Below are 18,333 nucleotides of genomic sequence, written 5' to 3'. Positions count from 1 at the left end.
ACCTCCTCTTAATTCTAAAAGGTGCACCCATCTAGATTTAAGAGTGAAGTTTGAAAGGGCAGAATAGAAAGCTTTCAAGAGCCTTTTTGCTTTCCTATCCATAGCAGCATGGAAAGCTGCAGGTTATCACAAGGTTATTCTGGAACTTGGAGCTGCAAAATGTCAAACTGGCAGGAATTCCTTGAGGCTAATGCTGTCAGTGGGTGACATGGGAAGGGGAAAGTGTTCATCTACTCTAGTTTCCAGTTTAAAAGTCAGTTCAGGTGTGCTTCATGTTTTCATATTTTCTCCGGGTTCATCAGAAATAGATGACTTGTTCTTGTTGTTCCTGTGTGGTGTTTATTACTTTGGGTGTTGGCTTTGTTTTCTACCCGTCTCTGATCCAGGGGAAGCTGTAGGGTTGCAACTCTTTATACCAAACTCATGCCCTAATCTTATCACAGGGACTCGTTTCGGTTCTTGAGAAATCTTTGGGTTTCTCTTGACAGCGTTGCTGATTTTTTAAGCCATCCCAGGATGGGAAACAGAGAATCATGGAGCTCTTCTTACTGTGCTTGAAATTTCCTTGTAATCCAGTTTGGATATCAAAATATCGTACAGCCTCTCTTAGCACAAGACCGTACTGCTTCAATTTGAGCATCAAAATACTTCCCAGCTTTCCTTGAAGATCCAGCCCTGCTCACTCGTTCCTTGGCAGTCCTGGTCCTAAGGAGTAGCTCTGGAGTTGGCTGCTCAAACATTCTGTTCATGCAGTCTCAGTCCTCAAATTGTGGTGTTTGTTGGCCTCTGGCCCTAAAACACGCGGCTTATTCCCCTGGCTTTCACCTTGGGACTTCCCAGATGAATAGGGCAGGGAAATCCATCAGCAGCTTACTGCCGTGCTGATCCCGTAACAGAAGGACTGCATGACTGGAAACAGCAGCTCAGGAAGAGTGCTGTCAGCCCTTGGGTAATGCAGTATCTGGTACGGCCCGAGCTGTGAGGCCTTTATTGCGGCTGTGGACAACTCCTCTCCTTTGTGTTTCACCACATAATTGGGCTCGTGCTTTGTTATTTCCTTGGGTGAGGGAGCATGTGGATCTCTCTCCTTGGCTTTGTCAGAACAGCTGCAGAAATTGAAGGATTTTTCAATGCCATTTAACATAGATGTCAATGCATGAATGGGTTCAGAAGCTTGCCAAACAGGAATACTGACACATCTAAGGCCAACACGTAAATCTAATTGCTTTAGCAAAATGTTTCCTTCTGCTGACAGCAAGCCTTGACTTTGCTCTTATTCACACTAGTTGGCATTTATAGGTATGTGCCTTGCCTTTCCTTCCGAACGGATTGCCAGACCGTAAGCGGATAGATTTGTTTGTTGTGGCATAACATTTGCTTTCCATGGGCATGTGTCAGGTTTACAGCAGACAGAGGAGCCAGACTGCAAGCTGTGCAAAGTCCTTAGCATCAGGAAAAGAAATGAAGGAGAAGATGGCTTGTAAATCACCTCTCCAAAACCGAGAAATCTCTTCTGCTCATGCCCCCTGCTCACCTGCAAGTTTCTTTAAGCTGATGTTGCTACATCCAGTGCATGGAGATCTGAAAGCTTGTGCCAGTGCTGCTTGTTCCTGCTGCTCACGGTTGTTGCTCGAAACCGAGCATGCTGTAGGTGGGCATCCAGTCCTGTCAGTTCTGATGCAACACTTGGGAGTGCTCCTTTGGGTCAGAGGAACATGAGGTACCCGGCGGTAAGGCTTGTTTGCCACATCCCATAACATCTGGTGATCCCCTCCGGCCCCGGGGAGTGGAGCTCCTGGTAGAAGTAGCTGAACCACCCAGGCCTACGTGTTAAAGTAGCTGAGGTTTCTTGTGCTGTTAGAACTGTTTATTGATCCTGGAAACAAGCATTGCACGGTGCTGGGGTGTGGGTAGCAGAGCCGTTCCCTCCCTGTGCCTCTCACCATGGGTGTGTGCGTGGCAGGGATGCTTTGCCTTGCTGTGCAGGGGTTCTGCCAGCTGTCTTTGCCCACTCTTAACACCTTGTGCTGCATCTCTTGGAAATTAACTCCCACTGGGCACCTCCCCTTTTATAAGCAGCAGGGCAGTGGGATATCTAGCAACTCTTCTTTATGAACCCACATTCAGGAAGGTAGAGTGTCTCGTAGCTGGGCTGCTCCTCTGCAAATCTAAATTTATGCAATTACTGTGTACTTAAGAAAAGGAGAAAACTCAAGGAGGTTGATAGTGTGTGAATGCAAAGTGTCAGCCAGATGGGTACAAACAAAAGAAAAAACAACCTGCAGAGCTTATCTTTGTGAGAAACTGGAGATTACTTGCTGCTACATGGTGCTTTCTCCATGCCACCCAAACACTGTGAGCAGCTTGACAGCAGGCCTGCCAGCCTGCAGTGTGTCTCCCCAGTGTTACCTGGCCCCACACAGCACACAAACATCTGTGAGTGATATCCATATCCTGGAGAAGTGGCACAGGTGGAAGTGTTAGGTGTGGTATGGGGATTGTTGATGCATCCTGAAGAGCCAAAGCATCCTTCCAGCACCTGAAAGCTTTCTGCCCCCTGTCAGCAGGTGTTCCCTATGATCCTAGCTGCTTCCTAGCCCTCCTGAGGAGTATCGTTACTGGCATCACTCTGGGAACATATGCACATATGCATGTGACTGTGTATCGAGACCGACTGCTCTGCTGAGGAAGCGCAGGGTGTTACAGAGCTCGTGTAGGTGCAGCCCATCTCATTGCTGGCAGGCACTGAAGGAAACCAGTAACCAGGCCTGTACCTTGCACTGGGAGGAGGCACTCAGAGCCATGCTGCAGGAGCGACCTTTGCTTTGTGTGAAGCAGGAGGCTGGGCTCTTCCTCAGAGCTGTCACAGAGCTGCCAGGCATCTCTCAGCCCCCCTGCAAGGGGCTGCACGTCTCCAGCAGGTATTTTGCTTTGTCTGCATGTCGTTCTTGGCAACCTCTCAATCGCATAGACTGTCAAAATCAATCTCTTCTGACAGCTAAACTGCTTCATAAGCATACACAGTTGGGAGCCTGGAAAAAAAGGAAGTCAAATTTCAGTGAGAAAGGAGGAGGTTATTTTTGATGGCCCACAAGGGTGCTGCCCTGTTGGATGGGTGCTCTTGGGTTTTTTTTTGTGCTTGTTCTGAGACTGTAGCACAGCTGCAGTGAAGACTTCATGGAGTTTTTGTAATTCCGGAATGGTAAGGGAGGACAAACTGTCAGACTTGGAGCCCGATGCCTGCTGCAGCAGTGCCTTCTGCGCAGAGCTCTGTCTTACAAACTGTTCCTAGGGTTTGTGAGGCCTGAGGAAGGCACCACAGATGCTTTTACTCAACAGCTGTGCTTGCTTGCTTAGTTCTACAAAATCTCTTTTTGACGAAGTGAGCTGCGTGTGACCCTACAGAGACGGAGGGGACGAGCAGGGGAGGGTGAGGTGCAGAAGCTGCTGCCCCTGCCTGAACGCAGCTCTCAGATCTGTTTGCTTATGCTCTTGCAACGTATTCCTCAGCCCTCAGTGAGCAGTTTCATAACTGGGAGTACTGCTTCTTTTCCTCCCAAGCTGCCTGGTGCTCTCCCACCTACACACGGGGCTTGTCCCCTGTTTGCTTCCAGCAGTGTGCTACACGCCAGGGGAGCTTTCCCTCTGCCTGCTCTCAGGTACGTGGTTTCCTTCTTGAAAAGCAGCTTAGCTGCAAACCAGATATGTAGAAAATGCTGGTTGGGTTCCTGCCAGGTTCCTGATCTAGTGATACAAAGCAGCAGCACAGCCCTGCGACTGCTGGAAAAGGCAGTGCCTGCAAGGGAGGAGAGCGTGGAGTTTGGGCTTGAAAATGAAGAGGTGATCTATGCTAAATCACTCAATATTGAATTCTCTTATGTTCCCTTTTACTGCACTGTTTGTGTCGCCTGTTGGCATCACTCTTGCATTTCTTAAGAGCTAACCATCCCTTACTTCCCTGTGTTGTTGCCTTTCTGTTACCAGCTCTTGTGAGGCATTTCAGGTGACAGGCAGGCAGTGTCCCCTCAGCACGCGGGCTGCATGATGTTGAGGAGCAGTTTTGACAGTCCTTGGCCAAACAGTGCCCCACACAGCAGTGAAGGCACATGGTCCCTCTTGCAGCCATGTTTATTTGGACTGATTTCTGGTATTCATCCCTGCAGAGCACATCTAGGCAGGATTAATTTGCCTGGCTTATTGGTGCGTGTTTTCACAGCACCTAAATCATCACACAGTTGGATACTAGCATGAAGTTCCCTCTGAAGGGGCCTCCTTTTGATGCACTTTGCTAATTTCATGCCTTGTGCATGGAGGTGATTTCTTCTGGAAGGTTTTGCTGCTTTGTGCAGTGGTGGAGAGATCCTCACCCAGATCGTTGGTGATAGTGCTGCTTTTGGATGGCACACCATTACACCCATACATATTTAGGTTTCAGTTCCAGACTGGCTTCCCATATATGTGGAGCTACCAGCTGCCACATCACGGATGTTTTCCCCAGCTGGAAGCCTGCTGATGTTTGCGGCTGTGTTCTGGACGTGGTTCTGTTCATACGCTGCTGGATATCATTGGGGGATGATGCTACTTCAGAGTGCTGGCAGGCATCTTCCCAGGTCTCTGCTGTGACCAGCAGCATCTGAAACTCTTTTTGAGAGATGTGAGCCTTGGCAGAGGTTTGTATCTTTCCAATCCAAGGCAACCAAGAGAAGACTGTTCTGCTCATTTGCACTCATCTTTTGAGACGCTGTTGTGCATTTTGGTGGATCAGAGTAAAGGCAGCCAGCTTCTCTGGGGCAGCCAGAGACCTCGGGAGGTGGGAGAACTTTCTCTTACATGTGGGAACAGCCTTTAGCTGTATCCCACCTCTTTACTATTTAATAATACTGAGGGTGTTTGAATTTGTTCTTCTAGAGAAGATGCATGTACCTGATGAGTGCTAGCCTTAATCTTGGTGCACAGCCAGGTCAGAATGAGCTTCCCAGCACTCTCTGGTTTAGTCAGGGCTGTCTTTCAGCTCGAGTGTTTAGTTAGCATGACTCCTGCTTGCCCCTTGTTATTAAGGGATTGTTGCTTTTCCATGATCCTCTCTGTTCAAGTTCATGAGGACTTTCCTTCTGCTGAGCCGCTTCGCATGAAAACTGTTGGCTCTGAGCTTAACGCTTCCATTTTTTTCTCTGAGAGCAGAAGAAAGCATTTAATGGTTTGGATGGTGCAAAGGAGGGCTGTTCTTGTTTTGGTTTGGTTTTTTTTCATGTAGCTGCCAAATCACCAGTCTTCTCAAGCTTCCCCAGCACTTCTGCAATTCACCCTCCAGGCTGCTTCTCCTTGCCAGGCAGATGAAACAGTCACAGGCTATCAAGGTGCATCTGTCTTAAGTTCTGCTGCCAATCTGATCCCAGCTTGCTCCAGAGATGAAGCTGCTGAGTGGTCTCATCGAGGACTTTGCTTCTTGCTGGTATCAGTAAGTGTGAATTACACAGTTATACCCATCAGCTGCTATTCTCCATCAAAGCACTTAAATTTGCCTGATGTGGGCTCTTGAAGATGCAGGTGGCCTCGAAGTGGCCCTGGTAGGCTTGACCCTTTCTTCTTCAAAACTGTTACCTGAAGGGAAGCAAGTAGTGTAGATAGTGTAGATGTGCCTTTCATTTTGCTCTTAGGTAACCTGGAAAAAAAAAATAGGGGTATGCGGGGTGCTCAGATATCAGAGGAGAGAATGTCTGCTCAGTTCTCATCTGCCCTGGCTCTGCTGTAGACCTTTCACCACTGCCAATTTTTTTCTCATTTCCTCTATAGCATCCTCATAATTATCTGTTTCCTGGAACCCAATCTTGCCCGATCTGTTTTTGCAAGCGCACGGTATCTCAGGCGTTGGGCTTTTGCTGGCCTTTGAGGGCCGTAGAAAGGCTGGGTAAGCTGCTGTAATCTCAAGGTGCAGCTCTCTGAAGCAGTGTCTGTGTGCAGGATTCCTGGTAGGGCTGCAGCGTGCAGCTGTGTGTGGGCTGAACACCTGCGCTGCGCAGAGGTGCTTGTTGCTTAGGAGCGGGGATCTGGCAGTCTGTCAGGCCGTTGTGCAGAGGGCTGCAGGTCTGATTCCTGCAGCCAGCCTCAGCAGGTAGCTGGGCGCTTGTCTTTGCTCGTTTCTCCCTCTTCCCAGCTGAAGTAACAACAAAAAGAGCCTCAAGTTTCATATGGGGATTTTTTTTCTTGATTTTTTTTTTTTTTTTTTTTTTTTAGTAATTCAGCAGTTCTAGCACTGTGCAACTCTTGATGAAGTGCATTAACTCACTTTCTGGCAGATCCTGGTTTGTAGCACTTATGTATGAATATGCATGTGTGGATGCTGCATAGCTTCAGCTTGAGTGGGGAAGCTGGTGATGCACCCAGCTTGCACCACACGAACCTCTTCTCTGCAAATGGTCCATTTCATATTTCAAGACTCTGCGTGTGGAATAACTAATTACTTCTTTTTCCGGCATAACATTCCTGCCTTTCATGTTGAAGGCTTACAATGGCATATAAAAGCTTCTGAGAACAAAGTTTGGACTGACTGAATGTAGAGGATGCCAGGGCTGCTCTTGGTGAGATGATCAACAACCAGCCCAAGGCTTGCTTACAACAAATAACTTGCCGGCATATTTGTTTGAGGATGATGTGACCAATGTTTTTTAGCAAGGATCTTCAAGGAGAAAACTTCATGGATAAGACTTCAAGTGAATTCACTTCTGAGGTATTGAGAGTTCGTTTGGGTTCATCCCTCTGTGAAGACTGGAGCTGCAGCGCTGTGCATTCGAGTGTAAGGAGTGGAGATGGCGATCTGCGTTATCTGTCCTTCTCCCTTCCCAATAATTTAGACTTAAATACTATTTGTACACCTCATCTTTTTATCTGGTCTATGAACAAAACTGCATAAGCTGAACATGAAGTCATTTGGCCAAATGATTGAACAGCAGTGACTCGTGCTGTTTAAAAGGCAACTGCAACCTTCCAGCTTGGACAGAACTGCCCAGTGTGGGACGTGGGACACAGTGTGCACTTACCAGTTTAAACTGCAGCTGAGAATTCTTACCTCCCTTTTCCATTTTTTTCTATTGTTTTTCACATGAGATGATGCTGAACCAGGTTACTCCAGTGCTGTTTGGGAATGCCGATTTGTTCTGTGATGGGAGTTTGGATGCAGCTGGGTACTTGAAATGCATTCCCGTGGTAGGAACCTTGCTGAGGGAATCAGTATCTCCTAGCAGGTGTAGGAAAACCAGAAAGCTCTGGAGGGCAGGAAGCAGACGAGCAAAAAAGAGGGCATATTTTTCATGACTGTCAGGAGTGAAGACTGAGCATTAAGGCCAGAGTGGATGGGCATGGGCAGCCTGATCTCGCATTTGATCTAGTGGCTGGCAGCCCTGCCTGCCTGCAGCAGCAGGATTTGGAACTGCATGATCCTGGAGGTTCCTTCCAACCCAAGCCATTCTAAGACGCTGTGATTCTGTAGTTCACCTTCCGCACCTTCCTTTCCTACTTGCTTGTGCCAACAGCCAAGCACCACAGCAGGATCCTCCTTTAGGTCAAGCCAATGTGGGATATTAGGTTGTCTGTTAATTTTACCCTTAGTAATGGTGCAAATTACCATCTTCTATTTTATTTTATTTTATTTTATTTTATTTTATTTTATTTTATTTTATTTTATTTATTTTATTTTATTTTATTTTATTTTTCCCCCTCATCAGTAGCACAGAGACTCTAGCAGAAATAGAGTAGTTCAACTGTGCCCATGGCAGAGGGGCTGGATCTTCAGGTTCCCTTTCAACCCAAGCCATTCTATGATTCTAAAGTGAGTGATAAGGTGGCTTTGAAAAAAGGAGTTATTCTTGGGCCATTTGCTGAAGGCTCTAGATTTTGCACGGTATGAGCCTGGAAGCTGGTGATGTCTGTTTATAACGTGACAGTTGAGAGCCTTGGAGGATTTTAGTCTTTGAAGTCATGTAGAAAAAGTAGATCTTGTCTGGAAAACATTCTTCAGATCAAGAGATTTACCAAAAGTGCTGCATGTGTGCACAGGGCAGACGTTGCAGCAAGAAAGCACATGTGCTTGTCCTAAAGCAGAAGCTGCGGTGCTGCTTTGAGAAATGGGATGGCTGAGCTCGTCCTGCTCTGTGTGAGAACAGGAACTCCAGCAGAACACGGAGCTTTCTTCAGAATCTGGGCTTCATGAGAGGAAAAAGGGTCGAAGTGAACTGCTTTTGCTTGGTGAACAGATTACCAACCTAGCAAGTGTTTGCAGACCAGTGCGTTTTTGTATCCCTGGCCAATCAGAAATGCCCACAAATCTGCATCAAGTCTGCTTGGTTCAATTCGAGAAAAGGCGAATGCACCTGCAGAATCAGTTTGGACAGGTATTTTCTGAATTTGTGCCACGAAGCAGATCAGCTGCTCTCGTTCTTATCTTGGAGAAGTCTCCAGAGTTCCTGAAGTAGGTCAGGGAAATCTTCATTGTGTGGCAAGCAAGTTGTGCCTTCGGATGGCAGAAGTAAAGATGCTCTGACTTGTTTGCACAGTGCCTTTTTTGCACTGTCCATTGCTGCTGCTGCTTTTAAACTTAAGAGCTTCACAGTGGAAACAGGATTGCTCCCAGCAATGTCTCTGGACCAAAGCAGAGTTGTGATGTGCTCGGCGAGCAATAAGCCTTTCTTTGTGCTGGGTCTGATCTGAGTGTGAATGGCAGCTGCCTTCAACTCCACCTAGAAGCTGGTTTGTAGCTCTAACCCCGTGGTTTTATTGGTGCAGTGATTGAGATCTCGAGTTCTAAGCACTTGGAAGTGTGTAGAATACTAAGCTGGCTTCTTTATTTAGCTTACTGTGCTTTAAGTAATTTCCTCTCAGCCCTGTATCTTTTATGAAATAACTGTTCCCTTGTCTCTGAGTACATTGTAGTGAAATGAATACTGGAATTGAACTGAGTCACCATTAGGCAAATGTGTTCATGCAGCATTTGTTTAAATGCAAGTAACTTTCAGGAGCAATCTTGCTGAGTGGGTGGAAAGGTAGGAAGGAAAATCGTTATGAAAAAGTTTGAGTTGTGGCAGGAAATCGTGCTGGTGTTCTGAGTAGTCTTTAAATTTTAATGGTGCCGACTTCAGAAGACTTCAGGTCTGGCCTTCATTCTTCTGCCACTCCTCCTCCAAAACCGAGTGCTTTTACTTTGCTAGTCCTCAAAAGCCGTGTTTGAGGCCAGGTTTACAACAGCTGCTTTTAGTGTGTAGTGGCAGTAGTGAAAGATCTCTGTGCAGTTGGGTGTACTGACAGCTGGGTACAGGTGAGCCATAATAAAGAGGTTATCGGCCCCTTTTCTTATTCACTGGCTCTGGATTCCTGTTTGCAGGAGGCTTTGGGCTGAGAAAGAGGATGCTTGGTGCTTGCAGCCTGCCAGCCGTGACCTTTCCATCCTTGCCCTTGGGGGAGACCTCATACAATTAAGTGGGGGAGACTGGGGGCATAGGAGCTTGTAAGGTTAAAATCTTATTTCACAAGCCTGGAAGTGCACGGTGGGGCTGTGTGTGCTTCATGTGCCTGAGAGGAGCACAGCTACCTGAGGGGCAGCCAGCAGCTCCGTGTGAGCTTCAAACACAGCAGCACGTGCCTCTGGTTGGATCTGAAAACTTGCATGCAGAACTTGAATGAATCCAGGCTTCAGTCTGCAAGAAGGGAAGGCTGTGGGGCTAGGCAGGAGGGCTCGCAAAGTCACAGGAACCACAGTCCTGTGTCCCACAGCAGTGACTGAGCAGCAGATGGAAGTGGAAGCCAACTCAATTATCAGCTGTTTGAAACGTGGTGAGCTGTGTCTCTTTGCCTTTTGGTGGCTTTCAGCTCCACTTTACTGGTGAAATGCTGTTTTGCATTGTGGCTATTTTTGCCAGCAGGTAGCCAAGCACTTGGAAAAGATCTGTGCCAAGGCATCAGGTTCTGCTGCAGAGCTGCCCCAGAATCAGGATGCAGAGCTCTGTGGGTAGGCAGTCGATGATGCTCTGTGCTGGAGAGGGCAGAATGAAGCTTAAATGCTTTCTGGTATCCAGCAGCAAAATATGATGACCTGGAATGTGTTCTTGGGCAGCCCAGGCCATCTGATGTTTGCTGCAGTTGTGAAGTCCTTTCAGCTGATTTCAAGCCTATTCTGACTCTGTATTCTTCTTACTGGCTATGTAACCCTTAGCTGACTGTGGAAGTCTTTAAAGAAGATTAACTTGTGATGTATCCAAAATTTCTCTTTCCTTCATTGTAACCTGCTCCCACCCTGCGGATTTTGCCTTTTCCTTTCCAAGTCTATTACCCCACTTCTTAATAATATCTTTATCTCCCTCTACTCTGCTCTTGTGAGGCCCCATCTGCAGCACTGCGTCCCAGTGTGGAGCCCCCAGTACAAAAAAGACAGAGCTGTTGGAGAGGGTCCAGAGGAGGGCATGAAGATGATCAGGGGGCTGGAGCACCTCCCCTACGAGGACAGGCTGAGGGAGCTGAGCTTGTTCAGCCTGGAGAGATGAAGGCTGCGGGGTGACCTCAGTGCAGCCTTCAGTACCTAAAGGGAGCCTACAAACAGGAGGGGAATCAACTCTTGGAAAGGGAAGATGACTGCAGGATGAGGGGAAGTGGTTTGAAGTTGAGGGAGGGGAGATTGAGGTTGGATGTCGGGGAGAAGTTCTTTGCTATGAGAGTGGTGAGGTGCTGGAACAGCTGCCCAGAGAGGCTGTGGATGCCCCGTCCATCCCTGGAGGTGTTCAAGGCCAGGTTGGATGGGGCCCTGGGCAGCCTGGGCTGCTATGAAATGTGGAGGTTGGTGGCCCTGCGTGTGGCAGGGGGTTGCAGATTTGTGATACTTGAGGTCCCTTCCAACCCTGGCCATTCTGTGATCTTCCCAGTTTACGAATCCATGCTGCCTTTCATGTCTCACAAATGCTGGGCATTGGTTTTGTTTGTTTTCTATCTGTGAAATGGGAAGGTAGCTCTTGTTTGGATACTTCTTTTTGATACCCTTTTGTGAAATCTGCAGCTGCTGTCCATGCGTTTTCTAACCTCAGTGAGTTATGGTTCTGCCTGCAGGAGAGCAGTGCTTTCTGAGTTTGACAGCATCCACTGCATTTTCCTCTTTTCATTCATGGGATTTCAGTTTTACTCATCTTTCTGATCTCGGGTTTAGCCTTCAAAGCGCACCTTCATCCTTGCACATTTGAGTTCTTTTCAGAAGTAAATAAACTTCCTGAGTTTCAGTGACCATCCATTGCTTTGTGGGTTGCTTTTTGGAGCAAATCTTTTCCTGGGACACCTTGGGGTGGGGTCTGGTTGCTGCGCTCTGCTGATATGAGAGCGTCGTCCTGCTTCTGGAAGCTGATGTCACAAAGCAAATAAAACTCCTCGTACCCAGGCAGGCGGATTTGAGACATGGTGATAACTCACGTCATCAAAATAAACGCTGCTGCTTTAGAGTGTTGGGGTTATGTGATGAAGAAGTGTCTCATTCTGCTTGCCTCCGTCAAATGCTTCCTGGTAATTCATGTTTGGTTTTAAGCATTAAAGCTTGAATTACGTGTATTGGAGGTAGAAGTGAGGCCTGGTAATGCTGAGCATTGCAGTTCTTGTAGGTGAACATTTCCAGCTCTTCTCTCCTAATGATCCAGTGGTGCTGATGGTGCTGGGCTGTTTGAACCCCACTCACGGGGTCCTCCTAGGTGCTGCTTGGTGTAGAATGGCCACGCTGCCACTGTTATTGGATGACCCGATGATTTTCATACCTGCTGTGCTTGCTGCAGACATGCTGCCTGGTGTTTTCTGCAGCAGTGCACTTTTGAACAAGGAGATGGTGAGAGTTCATCCTGTTTTCACAGGCCGCTGAGTCACGGCTACCTGCAATGTCCTGTGGGTTGTAACCTGTGCAACCTGAACAAGGCCCTTAGCGTTAGCAAAATCACAATGAAAGATGGGTGTATTTGTGGCACTCATCCTGCATGAAGCAGATCTGTGTGGATGGGTATTTGCTCTTACTGGCTTCTCTTCAATCTTGGAGGTTTTCAAATACACTGTGGAGGAACCAGCACCTTAGGAAGGCTTGCCTTCCTAAAGGTCCTGCAAACCTCCTGTCTGTATAGGAGCCCCCCAGCAACACAAGGACAAAAACAGTGTGGAATAATTACAAAGTGTTGTTAAAGTTGCATGTCAACTTGATTTAGTCTTGGCTCTTTTGCAGAAACTTTTCAGATCTAGGGAGGGAGCTCACACTCTGGAGAGCTGTGCTTTCTTTTCTGCCATCCTGTGGAACTGCTAATGGCAACAGAGAAGGTTGGGGTTGTGCTAAAGACTAGTTCAGTGTTCAGAAGCTGGGATTACCAACTGTTAGCTTGCTGCCCACGTGCTCTGCATCTCTCGTGAGTGACTTCTGCCTTGTGTACAGATGCCTCAGATCAAAACAAGAGTTTCAAGAAACAAATGTATACCACAATTGAAGGTTAGGGAGAACGTACTCATATTTCAAAGGAGTTAATGCTTTTGTTCTGCTCCACTGCTCTGTGAATGGGTAATAACTCCTGTCTTTTAGTGTTGGAGGGCCGGAAGTAGGTGGGTTGGCTTCATCTCATGAAACAGCCAAGAAAAACACTGCTAAATTCTCTGAAAAATAGCCTTCTAATGTATGAGGGCTGCTCTGAAAGTCATGCCTCTTGTTTGGCGATGCTGGCCCATGATGTCAGAGGCTGACGTGGGTGCTGTGGCAGTAGAGGCTGAGCCTTCTCACCATTTTTCCATCACGTGTTGTTGCTGTGACAGGTGTCAGCAGAGGGGCGCTGACAGAATGGTGTCTGACATGGAAGTGCAGATGGAGCAAAGGGTGGAATTGAATTCCTCCATGCCCTGTCTTCTGGAAAAGGGGTGACCCTTCTGGATTTCCTGCAGCCTGGAAAAAGTATCAACTCTGATCTCAGTGTCAGGGAACTGAGCTGAAGGCTCAGACTTGCTGGAGGAGGCAGAGGAGAAGTCGAGCTTTCTCTTGCAGCACGATGGCACCAGGCCTCATTCCATTTTAAAGACTGAATGCGTTCCTGATCTTGGCTGCACTGTCCTACTGCACCCACCGTATAGTCTGGACTTGGTGCATTCTGACTTCCATCTGTTCAGAATGGGCTGTGTGGGCAGCATTTTCCTGGTAATGATACTGTCACAGCAGCTGTGAAACAGTGGGCCACCTCTGCTGGTGCGGGCTTTTACAGGTAGGGCGTGTGGGTTCTCATTCACTGCTGCCAAAAATGCACAGCTAATGGCTGAGAGTGTTGGAAATCTGTGTTACTGTGCTCTTTATATCTGCTGTAGTTCCTGGAGCTGCACACCTGAACAGGCTGCCCCAGGAGGCTGTGGATGCCCCATCCCTGCAGGCATTCAGGGCCAGGCTGGATGTGGCTCTGGGCAGCCTGGGCTGCTGGTTGGTGACCTGCATACAGCAGGGGGTTGGAACTACATGAGCATTGTGTCCTTTTCAACCCAGGCCATGAGTCTGTGATTCTACTGAAGTAAATAGAAGACATTACTCTTAGAGCAACCAAGGTATTATTACTGCAGGAGGACTGAGCCTGTTTCCTTAGTAACTTTTGAACTCTCATAAATACTGTTGGATTATTGGGTGTACCTGGCAGCGTTCTATTGCTGATGTGCTCCTACTATGACTCTTGCTGGCTGCTTTCATGCAGTGTCTCTGCTCACCTTGGTGGTGTTTCCCAGCCTTCATACAAACAATGGAACCATGCGCACAGAAGTAGGGCACAGGCCTTGTTTCCAAAGTCATTCAGGTATCGCCTCTGGAGAACTTGCAGTTCACTGGTGTCTTGTAGTAGCAATTTCTTATTTAAGAGCTGCACTACAACCCCCCAGCATGCTGCTTCTGCTCGTCCTGCTGAGCGTCTGGGGTTGCCCACCACTGTTGGTGCTGTGCTGCAGAGACTTTAGGGTTTCCCTTTTGAGTGGTAGGAGTTTCATCTGACCGCGGAAGAGAATTCTTTCCGTGGATATGTTACAACAGTGATCTGTATGCTCAGACAGCTCTTGGCAAATTTGTAGCTTTTTTAAATAATGTTACCTCGATCCACTCTTTGGTCATCTCTCAAATATGCTGATTTCAATCAGCAAATATGTTGGAGGTTATCTTTAAGAGTTGTAAAGTAGAATTTGACTCTTCAGTGTGGTAGATGCCTGTAGCTATAAGCACGTAAGGGTATTTTTCTCTTGGCACCTTTGCTGCTTTCTGTTCTTTATATTGCTTGTGTGATAGTTCACAGATGTTTGATTTCTCTTTGTACTTTACACTTCCCAGTGGCTTGAAAGATAAGGCACGATTGCCATGCAGTTTCCACCTGGAAGTAACTTTAAATATGTGGTGCCAGTCCTGCTAACTCCAATAGCAAGCGGTGGACGGGCAGCACTTCTTATCGTGATGTTCTTAATCAGAAATTGTTAAGAAATGATAAAGTTCCTACGGAGCTGTTAATTTCCTCAAGAGCTAAATAGCTCCAGAAGATGCTGGAGGTTTGCCATGTTGTGCACCTTTGCTTTCTGTTTTAAAATAATGATTTTTATGTTACTTATCATTTTTCTTTTCCTCAGGTGAGAAACCAAAAGCAGCTTGCCTTGAGTCCTCAAGATCACAATCGACTGGTTGGTACTTCATAATGATTCATTAAGAAACTGGATACAGTGCCAAAAGAACTCCATGCATTTCCACGATACTCTTGGATCCTGACTGAGATACCTTTGGATTATATATAGATTTCTGTTCCAAGGAGAAGAGTGCACACTCACCTCCCTTTCTGCCAGCTTGCTGGCAGAGGTGCTTTACTAAGATCATGGACCATCCCAATAGGGAAAAGGATGAAAGGCAGCGGACGACGAAAGGGATGCCAGGGAGGAGCAGTCACGGCTCCCGGCCGAGCTCATCTGCGTCTTCTGGTGTTCTTATGGTGGGACCCAACTTCAGAGTGGGCAAGAAGATTGGGTGTGGGAACTTTGGCGAGCTCAGACTAGGTAAGGAGTAACAGTTTTAGTGGCCTGCATTACTCAGATTAGCATTTCACCACTGGAATATAAATATGTAAAAGCTTACCCTGGCTTGAGAAAAGCAAGCGCTTGTCCTTGTTTGCCGAGTGCCAAGCTACCTTACCTGAAGCTTCTGACTCAGAAGATGTAACGCGTTGTTCTTATTTGCGTTATTCTGATTTGCATAAAGTCAAAGGGAATACATTGGAGAGGCCAGAGATGCAAATTCTGAACAATCCCAACAACGAAGACCGTTCTCAACACTGAATGTCTTGCCTAAGGTGAAAAATATTCCTAACTGTCTGGATTGCTAAATCTTGCTCTCAGTCTCTCCTCTTTAAGTTAGGATGCCCTACCAAGCGTTAGTGTGTCCTCCTTTCCAGCATTCAGCTGCATCCTCCCTGCTGCATGACTCTCACTAGTCACAGCGCCCCAGTTTCTGCCCCTTCTCCCGCTCCCTGATCTGTCTCACTGCGTTTGACTCCCCGGCGATGAGTGGAGCGGCCATATGGCTGCTGCATTGTGGCAGCTGAACCAACCCAGCAGCCCTCGGTTGTTTGTTTTTTTCCCTTGGTCCACTGGTCTGCTAACTGCGTGCCTTGCAGCTGGTCGCCCAGACAGATGGCCTTGCGGAGTGCAGTGCACTGGGCTCGTAAGTCATCTCAGACAAAAGATGCATTTGGTTGGGTCTGAAATGAGGTGGGGGAAGCAGACGGTGTTTTTAATTACATGCTTCTGAGCTCCCAGTGTGTGGTTTTGGAGTGGCTTTTTCAGATCAGAAGCAGCAGCTTGCAGTGGTCTTGACTTAGAACAGCTGCATTTCCCTTATTTTTGCTGAACAAGGTGGTTTGCAGTGCTAATAAACTGGAAGGTGCTGAAAGCAGGCTGTCTGACACAAATACCATTTGCCCAAAACTCGGTATGCGTTTAGAATTGAAATAGTCTGCACGTGAGGTAGGAGGGACCATAGATAAACTGAGGTGGTTGCTTCAAGAATACTCAACTGCTGAGAGCCTCTGTGTAGATTCCTGTTCTGAATCTGTGTGTGATTCATCTTTCACTGCATGGTTTGTGGCATTCGTAAGACGTGCCACTTCTTCCAGGATGAAGGCTAACTAATTTACGATCTGCCTTGGTAAATGGGTAGGCTTGGTTTCAGCGCTGCATCAGTTTTATTGATTTGCAAGAGCCGAGATGGTGCTCCAAAGGCAGAAAGAAATGGTAGGAGGGACAGAACTTCCCAACTTCCTGAATGTGAATGAGCATTGCTGGCAGCAGAAGGCAGTGCAGTCAGCAGATGGTAGTGCAGTCTGGATCCTTACAGTAACACAGCTTGCATAGCGGCGTTGCGTTTCCAACCAACTCCCAATCGCAAATGGCCCTGTGGGAAGAGCCGTAGAATTGCTTTGTAATCCAAACAGCACTGGGTGCTCAGCAGCTTTATAGGATCCCCCAGGTAAATGCTTCCTGCTTTTGTTCAGCTGGAGCCCAAAGTCTGATTTTTCGTCTTCGCAGTCCTGTTTTGTCGTGTTTTGTTCCAGGGGGCACTGGATTTCTGACTGGATCTCTGACAAGAGATTTCACTTCTGAAAACATCAGTTTACACAGAAATTCAGTTTCAACCAGGGAAAAAGCAACACCTGTTAATCAAGTGCTCCTTGTTTTGTTGATTTTCACTGGGGGTAGAGGTATTTTTGGTGCGCTGTTTTGTTGATCTGCATTAACCAAGTGTGCTGTAGCAGCTGCGTTTGGGTAACAGACACAAATAGATGCAGATAATGGCAATTAGGCATGAAGTCTGCGTAGAAGCTCTGCATTTTATGAAACTTACTACTTTTTGCAGCCACTATAGCTTTAAGAACTCCTCTTTGGTTAATTATTGGATCTTCCTATCGCACAGATGTGATGATAATTATTGCTGGGTTGTGCTGTGGGAAAGGCGAAGCAGCTTTTCCACAATATGAGCAAACAAGTCTCTGATAACAGCTTTGTCCTGCAAAGATGAATGACATGCCCTCTTCTTTTTGCTTGGTTTGGGGGAGGGAAGCTGTTCTGTGAGTGTCGGCTTAGCTGCTCAGCGTTGATCTCTTGCTGCAAATAGAGATAGCCCCAGGGATGTTACTTTCTTGAAGCTGTTTGTCACATGGGAGCAGAGCAGTGGGATGGCAGGCTGAGATGAGAAGGAGATGTGCACAAACATCAGCACCTGGACCACAGTGAGCTGAAATGATGTTATCCTATGGCTGTTCCTTGGACAGGCTGCACAGGCTCTGGGGCTGAACTCAGGCTGACTCACGGAGTAACCAACTGGATTTTTGCCATCTTCACTGGAAAAACCTCTGAGGTTTTACAACCCATAGGCAGGTTCAGTGCACTGGCTATCACGTCTGTATTTACTTAACATCTGAACCGTGGAAAGAGTGGAGCCCAGATCTTTTTGCTCCAGTGCAAACATAACCTGGCTCTTCCAAAACTCTACATTAAAAAAGTGAAAGCAGCTTTTTTCCTGGTTTGAGGGAAGACTAAAACAATGTTTGGGGAGTTGTCCCTGTCTGCTGGTTCTATCCCCTCAATAAGCTACTGCACCAAAGAGAAGGGCCATACCTGGAGAAGTTGCATAGTGTTCTGAAGTCAGGGGTTGGTCTGAGACATGCTTGGGTTGGCCAAAGATCGTAGCATCATAGAACGGCCTGGGTTGAAAGGGACCACAACGACCATCTAGTTCCAACCCCCCTGCTATGTTGCCAACCACCACAGCAGGCTGCCCAGAGCCATATTCAGCCTGGAATCTCAGCAGTGGGGTAGGTAAGCGTGGCTTAAAGGTCGGATCCACGCTCTGAGCCATTTTTTTGCTAGGGAAACGCGCACTGCAAGGCTTCCTGTGTGAGTGCTGGTGACTTAACAAGTCGCTCCTCATTAGGATGTGTAGATCTTCATTGGATGTGGAACGGCTCAAAACTGAGGCATGGACTTTATTGCTGCCCCATCAAAAGCTTTGCCTGAACTTGAGGGGCTTTTGTTACCACAAAAGTTAGTTGGATCATCTCGATTGCATTAGCTGGGAACGGCCTTATCAAAACTGTCTTGCAGTTTAAAGCACATGACTTTCTCATTACTTGGGCTGGAGCTTCCCCTGTTATGGCCCAGCGTCCTCAAATCGTGCTTCTCAGTGTGAGTTCAATCCCCTGGGAGGGGGGAGGGAGAAATGTCTATGGGCGAGCTACAGCTGGAGCTGCTGATGTGACTCATTTCTGGTTGCTAGCAGGGAGCAGATAACCA

General features: G+C 47.3%; 1 protein-coding gene across 3 annotated transcripts in view; it reads left to right on the top strand.

The window, feature by feature from the left end:
• Positions 1–18,333, top strand: part of CSNK1G1 (casein kinase 1 gamma 1) — an 84,261-nt gene that overhangs the window by 24,532 nt on the left and 41,396 nt on the right. For 2 of the 3 annotated variants that reach the window (XM_042824058.1, XM_042824059.1), the window contains exon 3: positions 14,626–15,042. In XM_042824058.1, the coding sequence (XP_042679992.1) occupies positions 14,865–15,042 (178 nt within the window). In that variant the 5' untranslated portion in view covers positions 14,626–14,864. Of the gene's footprint in view, positions 1–2,825; positions 2,922–14,625; positions 15,043–18,333 lie in introns of those variants that run through there. The other variant, XM_042824060.1, reaches the window with a different exon arrangement.

Source organism: Centrocercus urophasianus, unplaced genomic scaffold, assembly GCF_019232065.1.
Source record: "Centrocercus urophasianus isolate 14NV4802_14NV808 unplaced genomic scaffold, USGS_Curo_1.0 seq_23, whole genome shotgun sequence".
Lineage (NCBI taxonomy): Eukaryota > Metazoa > Chordata > Aves > Galliformes > Phasianidae > Centrocercus > Centrocercus urophasianus.
The sequence above is the reverse complement of the archived record's forward strand: the minus strand, read 5'-3'. Positions and strand labels throughout refer to the sequence as shown.